Source organism: Sphaeramia orbicularis, chromosome 5 (genome assembly GCF_902148855.1).
Source record: "Sphaeramia orbicularis chromosome 5, fSphaOr1.1, whole genome shotgun sequence".
NCBI classification, from domain to species: Eukaryota; Metazoa; Chordata; class Actinopteri; order Kurtiformes; family Apogonidae; genus Sphaeramia; species Sphaeramia orbicularis.
Genome location: NC_043961.1, coordinates 45,402,544 through 45,425,959, shown reverse-complemented (window position 1 = coordinate 45,425,959; position 23,416 = coordinate 45,402,544). Strand labels below are relative to the sequence as shown.

At 39.5% G+C, this 23,416-nt stretch overlaps 1 protein-coding gene across 2 annotated transcripts in view; it reads left to right on the top strand.

Annotated features, from left to right (window-relative positions):
- Positions 1-6,075: 6,075 nt before the first annotated feature.
- Positions 6,076-23,416, top strand: part of appl1 (adaptor protein, phosphotyrosine interaction, PH domain and leucine zipper containing 1) — a 77,656-nt gene continuing 60,315 nt past the window's right edge. The window contains exons 1-2 of one of the 2 annotated variants that reach the window (XM_030135355.1): positions 6,076-6,241; positions 19,621-19,719. In XM_030135355.1, the coding sequence (XP_029991215.1) occupies positions 6,188-6,241; positions 19,621-19,719 (153 nt within the window). In that variant the 5' untranslated portion in view covers positions 6,076-6,187. The remainder of the gene's footprint in view (positions 6,242-19,620; positions 19,720-23,416) is intronic. The other variant, XM_030135354.1, reaches the window with a different exon arrangement.

Here is a 23,416-nt window from a genome sequence, read left to right as displayed (position 1 = left end):
GATGAATGGATTGATAGATCACCCAGTAAATTCTCAAGTTCCAAACCTAACAACAATTTGGTGCAGTTCCACAATGAATTACTCCTCCATTACCCTTGGAGAGATAAACACCCAAATAAAAGACAATTTTCTTGGTTCAACCCAAATGCAACTATAAAGTCTCCTTTAGATTTCTGGTTATGGACAATCACGATGCATAACAAATAAACAGTGAAATATCCCCTGCCCCACTTACTGACCACTGATGTACAGACTTATAAATACCACATCAGTTGAAGCCCAATAGGAAAAAAGGCTAGTGGAAATTCAATGCTAACCTCTTAAAATGTGAAGAATATTGTAAGAAAATTGAGGACCTTATTGAAATTACCTTACAGGAAAACTCCTTATCCTCACATACTCAAAAATGGGAGTTCTTAAAATATAAGATTTGTCAATACTGAATCTCCTTTAGAATGAACATGAAGAAACAAAATAACTTAACAGAGGAAAAAGTAGTAAAAGAAATACTGTAATTGATTTGAACTTTGCCCTCAGCAGTAAATGCTGAGAATGTCAGAACCCTTGAAAGAACACACAGAAGAGGGTGGCATACCAAAAAAAGGACAATGTTTATTAACAATCACTATGAGCAATTCATAAAATGAGGGGAGAGCTACAACCAGGTAAGGACGGTGTGACGTAGGCTGGTCGTCTAGTGGTTGGAGGTCAGGGAAACGAGGAAGGAGATGAGGCAGAAGCAGGAGATGGTGTGGTCCACAATTTTTAAAATATTTTCAATAATCCTTTTTCCAGACAAAAGTGCAGGTGCTAACAAAGTGCGAATGCTAAAAAATAGTGATGGGTCCGGCAACACGGATGCGTTGGCGCATGCGTTGAGCTCATTGAGGAAAACCCCGTGTCGGTGCGCGTATCGCTTCAAGAAAGTCACGTGACCAATACAGGACCTGTTTTGGAACTGACACTGAGGCACCAAACTGTGTTTATAAGGAAGCCTTGATCCAGGCCGGAACCTTCTTAAGGGCTGTTGGTCATGCAGGGACTCTTTTCGCTGACGGACCTGGACACAAGGACAGAGTAAGTACAAACACACTAAAACACCATTCACTAAACACTTGAAAATCCACTATTACACAGACACTAAACAAAGCTAAACTTAAATATTGCACATTTACATTGCACTCCATCTGTTTGTGATCTAATTTATGTCTCCCTTTTTCTCCAGGGCCAAGTAGTGATGGTGAGATGAAGCCTCATGAGGCATCAAACCACTTGAGCCAATTGGTTCGAGAAAGGGTTCATTTCTCGAGGCTTCATGTGCACACAAAACCACCTACTGCCCATGTGTATAATCACAGGCAGCTGTATCTGAACCACAAAATGTATGATGCATTGAATTTTTGGGTCTGTTATGGCTCTCGGAAATGACTATGAATAACAAAAAATGTATGACCAAATAATTTCTCTACATAAATTGTCACATATGAGTATAATAAAATATTTTTGAATGTATTCTGTGTGTGTAAATTTCTCCCAAATGGTAGTATCATATGTGGGAGGTTGTATAATGTTGTTTTTTTTAATTAATTTATTTATTTATTTTTGCCACTTTAGGAAAATGTCATGACCTAAACAGGTAGAAGACAGTGAAAGTACTTGTGGAACAAGGAAGAGGGCACTGAACATGCTTGTGTAACTTGGACAATGATATACAGGACAGGGGAGATTTTATTGATTTTTATTCAGAAATAACAGTTTCTCAGCAGTTTTTGGTTTGAAGTGATTTCTTTTTCTTTTTTTTTCTTTTTTTTGACACAACCTCTCCAGCCTTTGAGAACACCCTTTCACATGGTACAGAAGATTCACAAATACACAAGAGCAAGATTATATAATTTGGGGTACAGTAATTTATTGTCTCTCCCAGTACTCCAGATAAGCAAACCTTATGTGTCTGAAATAATGTTAGATTTAGTTTACCTTATTAGGAGTTATCAAACCCAACTGGTCCCACAAAGGGGAAATCCTCCTCTTCTTAGCTGGCTCCATCCTCTTACTCATCCTTCTCTTCTCCGTCTCCTAAATCTTCAAAGGATCTCTCTCTCTAAACTCTTTAAACTATCTCCAAACTATATAAACACCAGCCAAACTCTAGCATCCAAACTATCCAAACTCTGTTGAAACTCTGCACTGACTGGAACTCTCAATCCAAAACCCACATTTGGAACAGAGCCTGAGGGGTTTGTATTGCTGTCAAACTTGAATCACATAGAACCACCTCTGAACCACTGCGCGAAGTAGTCATGTGGTACAGCCGGGCAGCGAGGCTTGAGACGTCATCATTTTCAGCTCCTCCCCTAAATGAAGTAAGCCTCGATACGTGCTTCACGGAAACGCCCCCTCCATTACTCGACACACGCTTCGAAGCCTCGGCACATCCCGTAACATCACTAAGGCCAAGCAATCATCAATTAAAATACAAGTGCCACTGGATGTAAAACTAAAAAGGAAAGACAATAAAATCAATAAACTACTTTTAAAACCAATCGTGCAATTCTTTTGTTTGTGCAAATATGCTTGTTTAAAGCACTGTGCTGTCAAACTACATGAGCAAGTTAAAGTGCTTAAGTGAAAAAAGGTGCCTGTATTCATACTTAACAGTGACAAATGGCTGTTTGTCACAGGCGGTCATGGGGGAACACACTAAGTTTCCTTTAAACTGAATTTCAGTACACTACTTAAAGAACCACTACACACAAGACTAGTCTTACTAGCCTTAAGGCACACCAGTGGACACGGGACACTAAGTTGAAGAACCACTGCACACATGGCTAAACTTTAACATAAAGCAATACCACCTGGGCATGTTAACACCCTCAAATAAGAGGCATTGCAATATAACAAAGACTAAAAGAATGAATCTGTGTCCGGGGATAGGGTCGCCGAGCCCCCTGCTGTCGACTGCCACCCAATCCACATTGCACCCGGCCCCTACGGCTCCCTCGGTGGGTGGTGAGTCCATCGGAGGGCAGAGGGTGGAGGAGTTTAAGTATCTTGGAGTCTTGTTCACAAGTGAGAGATGGATGGACCGTGAGATTGACAGATGGATTGGTGCAGCGTCTGCAGTGATGCAGTTGCTGTATCGGTTGGTTGTGGTAAAGAAGGAGCTGAGCCGAGAGGCGAAGCTCTCGATTTACTGGTCAGTCTACATTCCTACCCTCACCTATGGTCCTCAGGTTTGGGTCATGACCGAAAGGACAAGATCCCGGATACAAGTGGTCGAAATGAGTTTCCTCCGTAGGGTGGCTGGGCACACCCTTAGGGATAGGGTAAGGAGCTCAGTCACCAGGGAGGAGCTTGGAGTAGAGCCACTGCTCCTCCACATTGAGAGGGGCCAGCTGAGGTGGCTCGGGCATCCTTTTCGGATGCCTCCTGGACGCCTCCCTGGGGAGGTGTTCTGGGCATGTCCTGCCGGGAGGAGGCCTTGGGGAAGACCTAGGACACATTAGAGAGACTATGTCTCTCGACTGGCCTGGGAATACCTCAGGGTCCCCCCGGAAGAGCTGGAGGAGGTGTCTGGGGAGAGGGAAGTCTGGGCATCCCTGCTTAGACTGTTGCCCCCGCGACCCCATGTACCCCCCCCCAACAAATCAACAATATACTGAATTTTATCAAGGGCCCACAACATTTAGCTTTCATGGGGCTCATATTTGCTAGTGGCACCCCATCAAACATCATCATACATCATACATACATCAAATATCCAGTTAACCCTAAGGCAAAAGAAATTCACTTCAAAATTTTATCCAATTTATCCATCCAATGAACTGCTGAGACTGAGATTTGGCATTGATCACAACAACTGTAGTTTCTGTTAACAAGATATTGAAACTACCACTCATCTTTTTTTTTTTTTGACTGTATGTACACAACAGCTTTCTGGAAAGATTTTCAAGACTGCTTGTCAACCAGAATTGTTCTATCTGCTCGTTTTTTTTGGGGTTTTTTTTTTTTTTTTTACCAAGGAAGACATTATCTTTGGTCTCATTTTGAAGGACAATATATGTGACCTGATTTAAACCTATTACTTTTGGCTAAATCTTTCATTCACATGGAGAAAGACAAAGCCCCTTTTTTTCTTTCTTCCTGAAGGACCTCACAGACAATCACCTCAGCTCTTTAAGACTGATAAAAAGGAAAAATGCAGTAGCTCTGCTCAATACATATAATGATCTTAAAATCTTCAATGACCTCTGACCTCGCAAACTCAGGGATGCCCATGTCATTACATGCACTTTATTTGCCTTTTGTTGTTGTTGTTTTTCCTCCTATTTATTTATTTATTTTACTTTATTTTATTTTATTTTATTTTATTTTATTTTATTTTATTTTATTTTATTTTATTTTATTACCTCCGCCAAGGAGGTTATGTTTTTGCCAGGGTTTGTTTGTCTGTCTGTTTGTTTGTCTGTCCGTTAGTATGCAACATAACTCAAAAAGTTATGGACAGATTTTGATGAAATTTTCAGGGTTTGTTGGAAATGGGATAAGGAAGAAATGATTAACTTTTGGGGGTGATCCGGAAGAAATCCTGGATTCTGGATCACTTTGAAATTTTCGTTAACATTGTGGTAAATGGGGCCAAAATTTTCGTTTCCCAATATCTCGCTTAATTATTGACCAAAACTCATGAAATTTAACACAGGAATTGACAATGGGGTCCTCTATCACATTTCAAAGGCTGATCCGGATCTGATCCAGAAGGCGGATTTTATCTCAATTTATGTAAAAAATGGGGGTGCCCTTACTTTTTGGCCAACTGTGCCTTTAATATTAAAGGTAGAAATTTCTGACAAGCGCCATCGTGTAGCTCAGTCAGTTCTGCATCAGGAGTATGCCACCGGATTTCATGTAGCTTTAATACTTAAGGAGCTAGATCCAGAAGAAAACCGCCATTACGAGAAATGTGATTTTCGTGAATAACTACTGAACTAATAAGGATATAATTATGAATCCAGTTGCTAATGGTATGTTTTCATGGTCAAGGAATCTTAAAATATAGGTAAAATAAATATGGGACTAATATTTATGGTGGAAATCACACTATGGGGGAATTGTGCAAATCTCATGCAATTTGACTCAGGGATTTACAATGGGGTGTTCTATCAAATGTCAAAGACTGATCCGGATCTGATCCAGATTGCGGATTTTATCACAATTTATTTAAGTGTTCTATCAAATCGCAAAGACTGATCCGGATCTGATCCAGATTGCGGATTTTATCACCAATTTCAGGGAAATGAATTCCATGTAAGTTGAATATAGGTGATATGGACTGAGTAATAAAATCAAGACACTGCATCATGTACATGACACCAGCCAGGTAATAACATCAATACCTTGGATCATGCCTTTATTGCATCATATTTATAGTAATAACTGATTAAGAGTAAGATTTAATATTTGCCAAATGAGATCATGTACATGGTGTAATATATTATTTCTTCGCGCTCAGCTATAAAGGCCTGGCATTTTCATTGAATAAACAGTTAGGAAGCAAACCGTAACTGTGCTGTAGTTGACAATGACAGAACCCCCCCCCCGAGGGGGGCCACATAGCAAGCTTTTTTCATGGAGTAGAAACCATACATAATTTTAAAAAATAAATGTAGGATTTGTATCACCGATTATGTGGGGAATTTTTGCACTTGGCGGAGGTCTGCGCTCTCCGAGTGCTTTTCTAGTTTTATTTTATTTTATTTTTATTTTATTTTTTTTTTTATCTTCTCTGTAATATTTACCTCTTAAGTACCTCTACCTTTTGATACTCTGTTTGCCTTGTTGTATTCTACATTTCATGTTCGGATTAAATGTGCTAATTTGTTCTGTACATTTCATGGATTAACAAAAAAGGACGTCTCAGGTGCCATTTTGGTTCATTTCTATGCAGAACTGCTGTGAAAGGGCGATTCGGGTTAGAACCAAGATGGCGCCTTTTCTCTTTAAACCAACAACCAATCGATTTGAGGGGCTCTAATCTTTGTCCAATCAGAATCCACCTGTAGGACGCGACGTGCAGAGCTGGGCGGGGTTGTTTGGGGGTGTTGTGAATTCGTGGGAGTTGTCGGACCGATTTGTTGTGCGTTTTGCCTGTCGATTTGCACCAATTTTAGACACGCCAGCTGCTGCCATGCCCGGAATAGAGAAGCTACCGATAGAGGAGACGCTGGAGGACAGTCCGCAGGTAAGACTTTCACATCTGGAAGTCTCAGATAACATGCTAACGCCAGATACTTCTCTTGCTAAGCTAAATTTCTTTGTAGCCTCAGTGCTAACAGCTAATAGCCCTCCTAACGTAAACCGTCAGTGAGTATTGGCATCCAAACATGACTATGAAACCGACCAGCTGATCAATGAAGACATTATTTCACAAGGAAACACACTAACTCATCACATTTTGTTTGGGCATATATCAGCAACGCTAGTTCCTTAGTCATCCGGTGACCCCCTCTCCTCCTCCCTCAAACGCTAACTATTCATGTTTCGTCTCTAAACTACTTCAGATGTCAGTTTAAGCCAGCGTCACTCTGATTGGCGACTGTCACGATAGGTGTTTTCTGTAGCAAACCATGGTAGAACACCTGCTGTGACATCACCCTTTGGGGTGTGGCCAGTACAGTTCATTTCAGTTTGGTTTATCTCGTGCCATATCACAGCTTCAATCATCACAAAGTACTTCACCAGCACTGCAAAGAAATATGCATCAAATTCCTCTAAATTCCAATATAACCAGGCTCAGGGTTCTAAGAAGACTATCGTTGTAGCATTTTTTACACGCCTTAGATGTATGACTTCAGCCAAATGTTTTTGTTATATCAGTGTGTATTCGGTATCAACATGAACCTAATGGCAGATGTCATAGTTGTAGTTGCTCCCCTGATAATATCTTAAGCAAGTTATATATTTAAGTGGTTTGGATGGTATCTGTTATAGCTTCTTCATGGTTTGCAAAAATAGAGGTTCAAAATGATGGGAAACTGATCATGGACCGAGTTTGCTTCAGGACTGTGATGCACCATTTTTATTCAATAACAGTTTTTGTAGCTTTGTGTAACCACTTTTTCCACCTTTTTAAGACATTATTAAACAATTAATCAAAATTTCACCTCTACACTTACCGTACTTTCTGGACTATAAGCCGCTACTTTTTTCTCGTTTTGAACCCTGCGGCTTATACAGCGATGCAGCTTGAGTATAGATTTATATGGGTTAACGGCCACCAGGGGGTGCTCTAGCAGGAAGCGCAAAAGTGAGACAGATAGGGAGAAGAGGTGATGCGAAGAGAAGTTTTAATCTTAACTTTTAACAATCATTTTGTGTGTCATGCACAAACCCTCATCAGGGAAAACACACGAAGAAATGCATATTTTGCAGCTTTTAAGTTAAAAGCAATCGATGTGTCTGTCCAAGAAGGAAATAGAGCTGTGGCACAGAAGTGCCATTGAGCAACAATGGAGGAGAGACGTAGAAGGTGTGTGATTGGGGCTTTGAGGATGTTCAACTGAAGAACACTGAAGAAGATGACTGCAGTGGTTTCAGTGAGCAGAAGGAAGATGAAGATAGAGATTAATGACTTTTTTGGGTTTTTTAACCAGCCGTGTTACTGCCGTTTTACTGCCATGTTACAGGCACTGTTTGGAAAAAAGCAGTTAAGGTATGGAAATAAATATTTAAATAATCTTTCTGTTCACCATCTTTCTGTGTAAATATCTCATGTGACAACGTGGACACCTGCGGCTCATAGTCAGGTACGACTTAAAGTCAGCCGCAGCTTATAGTCAGGACTAAAAGTGAAAATAAGAAATGGAAAGAATAGAAATAAAATAAAATGATCCAAAAAATAAAAAGGATAAAAATGCTAACGAACTGTAATTGGAGACTCCAATTCAGAATTAAGATTAGCCTATCAGTGATCCTAAAAGAGCTTTGAAATAGGATAATCAAAAATAGCTAATTCCAATTTGTACAATAATTGCCAACTACCAAATTACTGAACGACGTGAATAAATACCTCAGATTTAGTAAATAAAAGACCTAAAAGTAAGAACAGGGACAAGAAAAAAAAAAATAATAAAATGATCAAAAAATGAAAGAATAAAAAATGTTAATGGGCTATTGTTGGGGACTTTAATTCAACAGTGAAGTTTGTGAAACGGTTAAATAAGATTTGGATTATCAGTGAGCCTAAAAAAATTAAAAACTCAGCAATGCATAACGTGAAAAAGAATTTTAAGGGTAGGCCTAGGGGCTATGGACAGTGATAAAACCTGATAAAACAAGATAACTGACACGATAGACAAAAAACTACCAGAAAGTCTCAAGGGGTTAGGAAGGAACAATAAAATCTGATTAAAAAAAAAAAATTATATAGCAAATGGCCAACCTCCAGCTGCAATTAAATACTTGTCTTCTAATCACTAGTGGGGCTAAAATGCTGTAAAAAAAAAAAAAAAAACAGCAATAGAATCGAAGTGAGTGGTCGAACAAAATTAAGGTAAAGATTAGATATCTCCAAATATTATATGGATCAGAATGCAAATGACCAGGTGAAACTAAAAATCAAGGAGAATAAAATGAGCATAACCCACACATAGGCTCAGAAAGTCAAAACAGCAATAAAATCTGAGTGATTTAAACATCAATCAGCCAGTAAATAATTATTTCTAAATACTAGAGAATTTTAACAGTCAATCAACAGCAAACAGTAAGTAAGGTCAACCTAAATCAAAGAGAAACGAGTAAGAAATTCCAAATATTAAAATTGAGAGTACATGAACAACCAATAATCAATACTAAAGAATTTCAGAATAATCAATACTAAAGAATTTCAGAAATACCTGAACCACGATAATCAATACTAAGAAATCTATCTACATAAATCAACACAGATCAATAGCTGAGGATCCAAGAAGGCCAAAGTAACAGCAAATCTATAAATTGATTATAAATCCTCGGATAACAACAGATCAATTAACAGGATTAACTGAATCAAAAGTTCTATGCCTAGAAGAGTAGGGCAGTACAACGTATCAATCAGTGAACTTAACCAAATCAGCCCAATACTAATCAAATCTATAGATCAATTATAAGTACATAAACAGCAACAAAACAATCAATAGGATTGACTGAATCAAGATTACTGCTTAGAAAAGACAACTGACCAATCAATAAATTAATGTTTAGTTAATGTTAATGTTTATGTTTTATTCCAAAAAGCTCCACCAGATGGAGCCAAAGCCTGCCTTGTACCTATGAGACTGTCTGCTAATTTCTGTCTCTGTCCTAACTTAACCAGATAGGTTCTAAGCTCAATACCTCAAGAATACACTTACGAATGCTTCAAACGGAGGTACAGTAATCTGTTACGTCCGTTGGTTCGTACATTTGTATTACCCGTAATTACCTCTTAAACCTAGCCACAACAGCAATCTTTCAGCTGTTATCCCAAAATACCTTAGTTTCCTTTAAAAATACCCAACTAGCAGCTTTCAGCTATTGGAATCACAAACAGCAATCTTTCAGCTGTTGACCCAAAATATCTTAAAATTAACCAACTAGCGTCTTTCAGCTGTTGGACCAGTTCCCTTTTTCAGAAAAAACAAAAATACTTTACTTTAAACTCTAAACAAAAATAATTAAAAAAAACCAGCTCCTTCAGCTGTCAGCCCATACCGTAGTTCCCTTTAAACAAAAATAATAAAAACAAACAGCTCCTTCAGCTGTCGGCCCGTACCGTAGTTCCCTGTAAACAAAAATAATAAAAACAAACAGCTCCTTCAGCTGTTGGATCATACCGTAGTTCTCTTTAAACAAAAATAATAAAAATAAACAACATATGAACAACGTAACAACACATACGTCCACTCCACACTCTGCAAATATGCATATAAGTTTTGGCAAACCTCAAAATTTAGAATAGTCAATATGCAGAATTCAGTTTAAACTGGTTCCTGCTTCCTCACTTACACTCTTACATATACACTCACTTAGAGACACTGTGGGGGCTTATCAAATGCAGAACTCTTCAAGTTTCTTCAGGTTCTTCCTCCAGAGATGTTTTTCTGGGTTGTTCGTTTCTTCCTCTCGTACTTACTCTCCTTGACCCATTACTGGGCACAATAATGCACCGTCAGCCAGAGGTCACGTTAACCGAAAATATTCCGTCATTGACAGATTTTTTTTTAAATGACGGAAAATTCTAAAGGCCATTTGCCATTTTGACAGATTAAAATACTGAGGGTAATCTACTGTTAACCTTTCCTCCTCGGCTCGTCCAACCGTAGTCAGCGAGCACAGGGGATATTTCCTCTAGGGCCGATGTCGGGGTTAACTCCCTTGCCAGCAGTGGAAGACGGCAGCGTTTATTTTATGCACAGTATATCGATGTTAGAACACTTTTTCCTTCTGTCCTCTTACACACTCATACTCAAAACTGCCGCTCCCTCACCTTGCTCGACCACTCACACCATACGCACGCGCCACACACTGCTCTTGCACTTAAGGAACACACACACACACCAATCTCATAACACTACCAAAGGAAGTTTTCACAAAATGCTGTGAACAGATCCTGTTCGCAGAATCGCTGGTCTGTCTGTCTCTCTTAACAAGTCATCAACCAGTCCATAACAGCCTCCTACCTGTATAGAACCAACAGCACCACTGTTCACAACTACACTGAATACAACAGCAGTACTTCAGTCACATAACTCACCGTTAGTCCACCTGTAGTAGACCCCCTGTCCAGTTCATGGTGAGTGTGAATATTAATCAGTCAGTGTCAAGTCTTGTGTCATGTTTTTTCGCTGACTTTATCCAAAATTAGATGCTACTTTGCTAGCACAAACTGTGAAGACAGCCAAGTCTCCTTATTTTAGAAAGCCCGGTAAATGTGATGGCATTGATAAACGCGGTGAAAAAAGAGGGACTGATGCGGTGAAGGATGACGGACAAGCAAGTAATACGCCAGTTCTTGTGGCATTTGGTGTACTATATATACGCATTTTCTACCGTTAATGTGTTGTTTGATGGCATGTAAATTTGTGCATAGATCTCTGGTTCACATAACCTGAACTCTAACCCTCAGTGCATGATAACACACTAATTAAAAGTGGCATACATAATTATGCGAGTCGTGATATCATGTTGGTTTATCAGCCAACAGCAACTACAGCTGCTGCATCATTGAGATGTTTTTGAACATTAAATATTACTAAATATATCTCTTTATCGTTAAAAAATAAAAATTTGAAATGACAGATAATAATATGTTATGACGGAATTTTTACGACCCTGTCCGTCAAAATGATGGACATGAAAAATGTGTAGCACAACCTCTGCTGTCAGCCAGACATCAGACAGAGTAATATGAGGAAAAGAAAAGTAAAAAACTGCTCTCCTCTTCTTCCTTCTCTCTGATGTTGCCCGCATCCTCCACCAATTTGTCGGTTTCACAAAAATCAGTGAAACAAGGGATTGTCTCAAAAGAAGGTTTTATTCGGCACACAGGGTAAAAACAAAACCTCACAGCCATCAGTGTCTGGAAATATACAGCGAGAACCTCTTTGTGATCAGCCTTTTTCAGGGAGACTGCCAAGCTCTTACATGTACATGTTTACGCAAATGCTACATAAGTTGTATCTCACCTGGTGCCACTGCGTCCTTGAAGAAGCCTTGCCCCAGTAAGATGGCTCTTCACAACTTGCATGAACCTTATACAGAGACAAAGTGTGTACAGAGATCACATACAACATAGTATGGATGAATATAAGAATATGGGTAAAAGAAATTACTTGTGTAAATCCACACGTTTTCATTCCATTCAAACACAGCATCCAAGGCAAGTAAATATCAGTGTTTAGTTAAGACTTAGTCAAGACATAGTTACCTCTGCCAAGGAGGTTATGGTTTTGCTGGCGTTGGTTTGTTTGTCTGTCTGTCTGTCTGTCTGTCTGTCTGTCTGTCTGTTCGTGTGCAAGATAACTCGAAAACTTATGGACGGATTTGGATGAAAATTTCAGGAAATGTTGATAGTGGCACAAGGAACAAATGATTAAATTTTGGTGGTGATGGGGAGATGGGATGACTGATCTGCCTTGGCGGAGGTCTTCACTCTCCGAGTGCTTTTCTAGTTAACATTGAAATAAGTGAGGTGATGATAAATATTCTCTTTTCATACAGAGCAAATGAAAGTTCTGGAGTGATCACAACAAAGACAGTAGTTTAATAATGACACAACTACGGAGCAGAAAATGAATGTAACATTTCATTTCATACATAAGAGCACATGTTATAGTGCCAATCCTGATGCAAACCAACAAGAAAATAACGCATCAGGTATTTTGGTGTCTGTGCAGGTCTGGATGCTAGGGCCTAACCGAAAATGGACTCAGGGATGAGTGGCACAGCACCCAAGCGGGCCTGATACTACTTTTGTCTCTAATTTTCTCTCTATTTAACCTTTCTTAAGTGATTTATCACCATTTATCATAATTTTATCCTCTGTGATTTGCATTTTTTTCTGTGAAAATCAGGTATTTTCCTGTATTTGAAGACCCTGGTGCTGAAAGTACTGATATCACAAAAAAAGTCTATTAAAAAATATTTAGAGGGTGGACTTAGCTAAACAAATACATCATGTTTATATGCTCAACTTGAATTGTCCAAAAATGTGACTTCGGTACTTTTAGTACCAGAGTCTTCATTTATTTTGATTTAGTGTTTTATTCCAAACATGCAATGAAATTTAAATTACGCAGCAAGCAAAACATAAATAATAATACAAATATCAAAAATTATAACAATCTTAGACAAAAGAACAGCAGAATAGTTTCATTTACATGCCTGAAAAGGGGTGAGAAGAAGTGCAACTTATTTAATCCCACCCCCTCTCCAGAAAATATTATTAATAATAAATACTTATCTCCCTATTTTATGAATCATGCACTTTAATCATCATGAAACTTGAGAAATAGTGACTTTTTCAGTCCAGTCTCTCATTAACTGAACATAAACCCAGTGTGTCCATCCACTGTCATTGATCCAGCTCCATGGGTTTTACTGGGGAATCAATGTTGTAGAAGATGATGGTGTTTCCATGGTAACTACAGTGCCTCTGAACGTCCAAATGGGTCATATCTGATGACCATGAAAAGATGAACTGTATTTTACACCAATTATTAACATGTATTGATAGAATTAATGGATCCGTCAGTATTAAACAGTTTAGATCAGTAGATGCTTTTAGTCACATGCGTATATTTGGGTCTTTATGGGTTAATTATGCTCATAATGAAACTGCTAAACTATTATATACATTTTACATTTTCTCCTAACCTTAAGGACGTTCTCTCATATTCACTTTACCACTTTATTTCACTTAACCTTAATTAAACTTAGCTTAGAGGAGAGACTATTCATCAACCAGACTGCTATATGTGTAATGCTGCAGTATGCACTTATCTATTGTCTAAACTGTTTTTTTTTGTTTTTTTGGTTTATATGTAACTCAGATCTTTGATAATAACAAAGAACTGGCCATGAATGTGGCGAATCTGTGTTGGTATTAACATTCCATACATTCAGATGACGTTTTATGACCTCTGATTTTGTCCCTTACAGTGGGTTTATTCAATGGCTGATAGCTGTGACTAAGCTACTACTCTGGAATGGCTATCATAGCAAAATATTATCTATAGATATAGGCCATTTCAAAATGCATCGCTAGAACTTGCCCCCTTGGGTGGTACCAATATCCCAAATCTTGGTCTTGGCCCATGGACTATTGTGGGCATTTATTTGTTATGTAGCCCATAAAATAAAATGCTTAAAAATCGTCTGTGTTTAGAAATGAGATTGCATACATATGTGAATCAAGATCACAATCTTTTAACGATTAATTGTGCAGCCCTAATACTGAGGTAGAAACGACAAAAAAATACCTCTTCATTTTGCTTGAGGCTTCTTCTTGTTCTTAGTTGTAATGTACAAAAATGATCCAAATGTCGTGGTTTCCCGGCACACATCAGTAAGGGCTGGAACGTTTACCTGGAAATGTAGTTCTTTTGTATTCGGATTGAGGAGGACAGTACACACTTAAAACTACCACTCCCATGAAGCATTGTTCCAACAATTGATGACTAGGACAAGAAACGGTAATATAGCCTAGTTTTTCCCACTATTTTTAGACATGATACCAGCACAACTCCTTCGCACATGTGCTAGTGGTGGCATATTTCTCTTCGCACAGACTGATTTTTAGTAGCAAATGTGACGGAAATTGTTGCACTGTACAGTCCTGAGGACTCTGATTTCTGCTGAGTCTAAAGTCGCTTCTCTGTCCGCTGTCTCTCACAGAGGGATGGGGCTTCCCAGCGCTGCGTGCTCACATGCATATCGAGCAAGTGAGTGAGAGAGAGAGAGAGAGAGAGAGAGAGAAATCATATGCAAAACCGAAAACCCACGGTCCATAAGAGTGGATTGTCCTGTTTAGGGTGGACTGAATGGTACATGATTTTCCAGAGTACTGTTGCATCCCTAATCAACACATATAAATAAATGGTGTAAAATGCAGTTTGTCATCTTTTCATGGTCATCAGATGTGACCCATTTGGACGTTCAGAGGTTCCATAGCAAACGTCGAAACATAGTCATCTTCTACAACACTGATTCACCAGTAAAACCCACGGAGTTTGACAAATGACAGTGGATGGAGACACTTGTTTTATGTTCAGTTAATGATATATTTTGTTAAGAGTCACTTTTTACAATTGTTTTTCTGATTTGATCAAATTACTTTTGAATACATTCTGAATTTTAATGGACATCTGCATGATCAGTGAATTAAATACAGGAAAAAATCTTGATTTTCACAGAAAAATGCAAAATGCAGAGGATAATTTTATTAGGAATGAGGACATACGTCATATCATGTGACATATTTTGGAGGCTGTGCCATTTTGAACTTACAAGCGTTTGGTTGCTATGGGCAACAGCATAGTACAGACATGCAGGAAAGAGCCATATGAATCAAGATTTAAGAAAAATTAAAACTGCAAGCGGTGTTAAGGCCCTTGCCCTCCCATGTGACCGCCTCCCAACTCGACCGCTGAGGTCACCGACAGTGAGAGGACACCGTATTGTGGGCTTGATCCAACATTCTACGAGATATACACACTTTTATACTTCTGAAAATGGCTGCTTCGTTGTGAGGTCATCACAGCCACATTTGATCAAAAATGTAAATGATAACTTTTGATCACACATGTATGCAGGTGATTTCCACCAAGTTTGGTCCAAATTGGATGCAAACCCCTAGGAGGAGATGATGAAAGTGTGAGGGGTGTGATTCTGCCAAAATCCCATTCATTACTATGGCACAGTTTTGATGTTGTCATGGCAACATGATTGTAAATAGGGGTGTGTCCTCATTGGCTTTTTGGTTCAGTTTGGCATGAGGGATGTTTGTGCCAAATTTTTTTGACTGTCAAAAAAAAATTTTTTGTTCCATTCAAAAAATTTAGGGGGTGCCAGAGAGCCATTTTACGATCCAACTATACAAGATACAAATCATCGTGTTCAGGTTGGCATTCCGCACAAATGCTACATTGGGTCCAACTCAATCTGACACCCTATGTGTGAGATACACACACTTTTATACTGAAAATGGCCGTTTCATTGTGAGCTGGTCACAGCCATGCCCAACATTTGATAAAAAATGTAGGTGATAACTTTTGATCACACGTGTGTAGGTGATTTTTTACCAAGTTTGGTGCAAATTGGATGTAAACCCTAGGAGGAGATGATGAAAGTATGAGGGGTGTGATTTTATAGGTCCACACTTCCACCCAATATGGCCGACTTCCTGTAGGGTTTAGGGCAGGGCCATAATGTAATTTTTTACTTGTCCTACCATAAGCTATGTCTGTACCAAGTTTCATGTTTGTATGTGGAAAAAAAAATTGGGGAGGGCTCCCATCCGCATAATGTATTTAGATTTTTGAGGGGATGTGGCCAAGTAATTTTGCGATATTTTTTCTTGGCGACTTCAAAAAAAAAAAAAAAAAAATTTGCCGGGCTTGAATTTTTGACCAAATAAAATTGAGTTTTTGTTAAAGTTCAGGGGGTCAAATTTACATTCAAAGTGTCCAAGAAAAAAAATAATAACGGAACCACGCAATTTTAATAAGCCCTTGCCGGCATGTGTGCCTTGCCCCGTGCCTAATAATGGATAAGGCGGCGGCAAAAGCAAGGGTTCTCTATCAGTAGAAGCTCAACACAACTGCTAAGCAAAAGTATTTGGAGAAGATTGGAGATATTAGGGATATAGACCCCTACGAGTTGCTGATGTTTACTGGCAAATGGCCAACTAGTGCAGGGATCTGGACTCTGCGACTGTGTACCTACATGCAGTTCGTTAACTATCTCGTTTTCGGCTTAAATTACTACACAGTGGGAGAATGCAAAAGCCTTAAAGCTGCGGGAGACTTTCGTCACCAATTTTTTATCATATCTGTAAAATCCGAGTCATAGCCTAAGTATCACAAATCCGTAAGTCTTTCTGTGATTACTCACCTGAATCTCTTGCCTCACGGTGAACAATTTCGAAGTGTACTCCACCATAAACAAACCATTTGTTTCCAAACAGAGCTGGCAGGTAACTTGGGCATCTTTGGAATTTTGTCGCGACGTGCATTGTGGGAAGCGGAGCTCTACCCGTTGCCGCGTTGTGTTTGTTGCAGACATATAATATCATATGGTTGCACTGCCGCTGCCAGGCGGCTGCGCGAACCTCTGCTTCGATTTTACAGACAATTGAATGCAATGAAAACAATGAATGCACTGCTATGGGACTGTTCGCGCCTGTAAGCTCAAAATGATGAAATGGAGCAGGGACGCTGGTCGTTATGTCATCTCCTCAATCCTAATAACAAGTGTTGATAAATCACTTAGGAAAAGCCAAAAATCATTTGGAAGTTGTGACGAAAATAGTTGTAGTTCTTTAAGGGTTGAAACATTAAAGGGGTCATATTTTGCTAAACCCACTTTTATTAGTCTTTGGTACTTTTATTTGTGTATTTGGGGACTCTCGCAGTTCAAAAAGTTTGAATTTGAACCCTCCAGGTGCTGCAATGCTATCTCTATATTAATGCCAGCAAAAATTGAGTGGATTTCTAACACCCTTTTCAACTCCTGCTTAATTTGTTACGTTCTATAACTAGTTACATCATGACATTTGCACATATAAGGTCAAGACTTCCAATGAACATTTCATTGAGTATCCCATAATTGTTTATCAGCAACAGTGTTTGTAGTCCATACTGAAAATTAGAGCCTGACTGATATGGAATTTTTGGCTCCGATGCCGATACCGATATTGGGGGCAAAAAAAAAGCAGATATCCGATATATCAGCCGATAAGCAATATATTGGCCCATATGTGAAACAAGAGCACAGGATATTTACTGTACATGAACATAAATTCTTATAATACCCAAAATATGACTCAACACACAGAAGCAGAAGACTACTAAATTAAAATAAGGAACTTTAATTGGTAACACTGTCAGCATAAGGACTGTAAACCCACTGATAAATAAGAAAAGACAAACTGTGAACACAGTGATATAAGAAAAGCAAATTGTAAACACAATGATAAATAAGAAAATTTGTAGTGTTCTTTGCTTTGCTGGTGCTGGAGCCCTGGCTAACTTGCGCACTGCAGATGTTGCATCTAGCGCCTGTGGAGTCTTTTGTGAAGTGGCTCCACACCTTACTCTTCCCCGCTAACTGTGAAATGAAAATATATACATTTAATGCATTTTGGTTATTAGCATAGAATTTGATTCTATAGTTGGCCATTTTAAAATAAAAACAAGTGGCTGCATTAAGCTGAAAGTGATAATACATATGCTAATGTGAGGTGTTTTTAAACTAATACATTATGTGTTTTTAAAAGGCTTATTCACAAAAACATCTTACCAATATCAATTAGTCATATTTACTAGCTAATGAAAAGTTCCATCTGCAGCCTCTGGGTATTTGCAAACAGCTCAAAAATAAATGCTGAAGCAAACATTAAAAAGTGAAAAAAAGTTGTCTACAAACAAAATAAGAAATAATTAAAATATGCATCACATTATTAGACTTAATACAAGGGACTAAACTACATTTTATGTAACAAAAAAAAAAAAATGGAGCTGCTTTCAAAACATGCAATACATAAAATTACAACTAAATACATTACTTGGAACCTTTTCAAAATTATTTTAATGAAGACATTAACTTGTGAATTTATGAGCCCCGGTAAATCCTGCATGACAGTATGAAGTGAAGTGGGATGCTGTATAGTAGTCTGAGATTAATGATGGACATGGGAGTTAACAGTTACATACATCAGTATTTCACAAAGATGCAACTTACATAACTTTAAAACGCTGTATAATAGTCTTATATTAGATAATGGTGGACATGTTGATTAACAGTTGCATCTTTGTTTATCTCATAAAGATCATTTACATAACTTTAAAATGCTGCACAACAGTCTTATATTAGATAATGGTGGACATAAGAATTAACAGTTGCATATGTCTTTGTTTATTTCACTGAGATGCAACTGACACAATGTTAAAACGCTGTAATACACTCTCTAAAACTTGAGTGAAAAAAAGCTAGAATGTTCTCCTTGGTGTACCCTGGCAGCGTGTTTCCACAAGGACGCTTTTCTCATGGGGCACTAAAGTCTAGTGCTATATTGTTTTACGAAGTCACAGCTTACCATGGAGTAAAATAAATGTAGTTTCTTTCGCCTTTTCTCTCTTCTCTGCTGCAGCCGATTGAGTGTGAGAGGTGCACTTTGCTGGCCTGTGCCTGTGTGTGAGGGGGAGGGGCCAGGTATTCGGGCAGTGTGCAGCACACAGACATAGGAACGGAGTGACAGAATCTCTGCGCAACAAAAAACTTAAATTAATATATCAGCTACATATTGACCAATGCTGATTAATCGGTGATAAGCTATAATCAGCCGATTAATCGGTCGGGCTCTACTGAAATATGTCCAAATTTTGAGCTGATTACTTAAAATGTTCAGTCATTGGTTGTATTAATGAACACAAGTGGCTGAATTGGACAGAAAGCATGGTCAACAACCTGGAGGGAGCGGGGCATGAAGTGGCTCATTTGGATTTAAAGGGCCAGCACTCAAAATTACCTTTCTCATGTCATTACTCAGAAATAGGGTTGAAGATGGGCCTGTGGAGTTGAATTAATGAAGAATTCAGACCCAGGCATAGCATTTACAGTTTATGTAGGCCACAGGGAAATGTTTTAAAATGCATAATTCCATTTTTAAAAAAAAAAGTAAAACATTACTCCTTTACACCCTCATTAGAACAGCTGTTAAATGTTACCAAGGCTCCTTGGAGATCAAAATGAGATCTGCACACATCAGGGACATATTTAACAAGCCCAGTGTTCTGCAGATGTAGATCGGTACAGATGTGTGGTCTTATGACTTGATTTAAACATATTCTTTGTGTTTGTGTCTCATGTTGTGTGTGTTTGCAGACACGCTCTCTGCTGGGAGTGTTTGAGGAAGACACTGCAGCCATGTCTAACTACTGTACACAACTCTATCAGGCCATGCAGAGGATCTACGATGCACAGGTACACACACAGGAGGCTGATGCACTGACAGAGACACAGTAACAGGTGGATGCTTATTAGGCCCAAGCCGAGTAAAGCCGGCGCAGGGCCTATTGAGTCTGCAGTGGGCGCATGGGGACAAATTCGCCAGTGACGCGGTCGCCTTTCGCCACTGTCGCCACTCTCACACATATTCACATTCACGACAGTAAGACCTTTAAGAACATGTACATGTCATGTACACAAATCACATATTTACACCTGCTTGGAATGAATGGGAGTCAAGGGGACACGTCCAGTTGGGGTCAGTCATGTGGATGTAAGTGCACGACACGAGACATTGGACCCCACAGACATGTGGGGGACCTCGAGAGCTTTCAAATAAGGCCAAATATGTGGTTGCCACGGAAATGGCTATATTGTTCTTGCTCAGATTTTTTTTTTAGGCCCGAGCCGAGTAAAGCCGGCGCAGGGCCTATTGAGTCTGCAGTGGGCGCATGGGGATGAAATCGCCAGTAACGCGGTCGCCTTTCGCCACTGTCGCCACTCTCACACATATTCACATTCACGGCACTGAGACCTTTCCGACGATGTACATGACATGTGCACAAATCGCATATTTACACCTCCTCAGGATGAATGGGAGTCAAAGGGACACGCCCACTCGGGGTAAGACACGTGGGTGTAAGTGCATGACACGTGACATCTGACCCCACAGACATGTGGGGGAGCTCGAGAGCTTTCAAATAAAGTTAAATACGTGGTTACCACGGAAACGGCTATATTGTTCTTGTGCTCAGATTATTTAGGCCCGAGCCGAGTAAAGCCGGCGCAGGGCCTATTGAGTCTGCAGTGGGCGCATGGGGACGAAATCACCAGTGACGCGGTTGTCTTTCGCCACTGTCGCGACTCTCACACATATTCACATTCACGGCACTGAGACCTTTCCGAAGATGTACATGACGTGCACAAATCGCATATTTTCACCTGCTCAGAATGAATGGGAGTCAATGGGACACGCGCACTCGGGGTCAGTCATGTGGGTGTAAGTGCACGACACGTGACATCTGACCCCACAAACATGTGGGGGACCTCGAGAGCTTTCAAGTGAGGCAAAATACGTGGTTGCCACGGAAACAGCTATATTGTTCTTGCTCAGATTATTATTATTTTTATTAGGCCCGAGTCGAGAAAAGCCGGCGCAGGGCCTATTGAGTCTGCAGTGGGCGCATGGGGACGACATCGCCAGTGACGCGGTCGCCTTTCGCCACTGTCGCCACTCTCACACATATTCACATTCACGGCACTGAGACCTTTCCGACGATGTATATGACATGTGCACAAATCGCATATTTACACCTGCTCAGAATGAATGGGAGTCAATGGGACACGCGCACTCGGGGTTAGTCACATGGGTGTAAGTGCACGACACGTGACATCTGATCCCACAGACATGTGGGGGACCTCGAGAACTTTCAAAAAAGGGCAAATACGTGGTTGCCATAGAAACGGCTATATTGTTCTTGCTCAGATTATTATTATTTTTATTTTTATTTATTTATTTATTTATTTGTCTTATTTTTCTTTCTCCTTCGCTTTGAGCTCAATTTTGACCCTCTGAACATTTACGAAAACTCACCAAATTTTGCCTAAAATTCAGAAGTGTGAGAAATTGAATTTACATATAGGTTTCGTAGATGTCAGTAAAGAAATGTTGCGGCAGCACCCCCTTGAAAAGTGGAAATGCATGCGCCAATGGGAGCGCGTCCAACATAAAGTTTGTCGTAGAACCACGAAAATCGGTAGACAGATTTATCATGAGGAGACAAACAAAAAATATTCTATGGCCACGCCCCTAAACCAACCCTTAGTCGGCCATATTGGATTGAAATTTCCAAAATGCTGAGTCAGCGTTTTCGCTGAATTTGTATTTTAACTATCTCCTACTAAGCCGTTTGGCCGAATGAGCTCAAAATCGGTGTACAGTATCTAGAGAAGTGGGGCATCAAAAGTTAGCCGAATTTTTTGAATCGGCATCACCGTTTTTGTGTGACGAGGTTGCAAACTTTGCGAAGTTTTTTCGAAAATTTACCATCACAAAAATTGTTTCAGCTCAGACATACGAACACCGATTTGGCTGAAATTTGACTCAGACATCTATCTCCCAGGCCTACACCCATTTATTAAAAGAAATTGAAATTTCGCACTATAGCACCCCCTACAAATGTACATTTACAAAAATGACATCAGTTCGGACATACGAACACCGATTTGGCTCAAATTTGACTCAGACGTCTATATCCCAGGCCTACACCCATTTATCAGAAAAATTTGAAATTTGGCGCCATAGCGCCCCCTACAATGTTACCTTTACGAAAATTACTTCACATTAGACATGCGAACACCAATTTGGCTCAAATTTGAATCAGTTGTCAATCTCCCAGGCCTACACCCATTTATCAAAAGAAATTGCCACTTCGCTCAGTAGCGCCCCCTACAAATTTACCTTCACGAAAATTGCATCAGTTCAGACATACGAACACCGATTTGGCTCAAATTTTACTCAGTGGCACATCTCACAGGCCTACATCCATTCAATGGAACAAATTGAATTTTGGCTCATAGCGCCCCCTACAGATTTATTTATATAAATTTTGTTCAGTTCAAATTTTGCACTATAGCGCCCCCTACAAATGTAGATTTACAAAAATGACATCAGTTCGGACATACGAACACCGATTTGGCTCAAATTTGACTCAGACATCTGTCTCCCAGGCCCACACGTACTTGTCAAAAGAAACTGAAATTTTGCACTACAGCGCCCCCTACAAAAATTTTTGATATTTTTTTATTAAAATTGCTTCAGTTCGGACATACGAACACCGATTTGGCTCAAATTTCACTCAGATGTCCATCTCCTAGTCCTACACCCATTTATCAGAAAAATTTGAAATTCGGTGCCATAGCGCCCCCTACAATTTTACCTATACGAACATTACTTCATATTAGACATGCGAACACCAATTTGGCTCAAATTTGAATCAGTTGTCAATCTCCCAGGCCTACACCCATTGATCAAAAGAAAATGCCACTTTGCTCAGTAGCGCCCCCTACAAATTTACCTTCACGAAAATTGCATTAATTCGGACACACGAACACCGATTTGGCTCAAATTTGACTCAGTGGTACATCTCGCAGGCCTACCCCCATTCAACAGAAGAAATTTAATTTTAGCTGCATAGCGCCCCCTACAGATTTACTTATACAAAAATTTCTTTAGTTTGGACATACGAAAAAAGATCTGCCTCAAATTTGAATCAGTTGTCAATCTCCCAGACCTACACCAATTCATCAGAAGACACTGAAATTTGGTGCTAGAGCGCCACCTGCTGAACGATGGACATAGTTCCACTGGACGTGCTTGTGGCGAGGGCCTTTAGACGCTGCTTGCGGCTTTAATTATTATTTTTCTTTATTTTTATTTTTATTTTTTTTATTTTTCTTCTCCTGCTCTTTGAGCTCAATTTTGACCCCCTGAACATGTATGAAAACTCACCAAATTTTGCCCAAAATTCAGGAGTGCAAGAAATTGAATTTACATATAGGTTTCGTAGATGTCAGTAAAGAAATGTTGCTGCAGCGCCCCCTTGAAAAGTGAAAATGCATTGCGCCAATGGGAGCAAGTCCAACATAAAGTTTGTCATAGAGCCACGAAAAT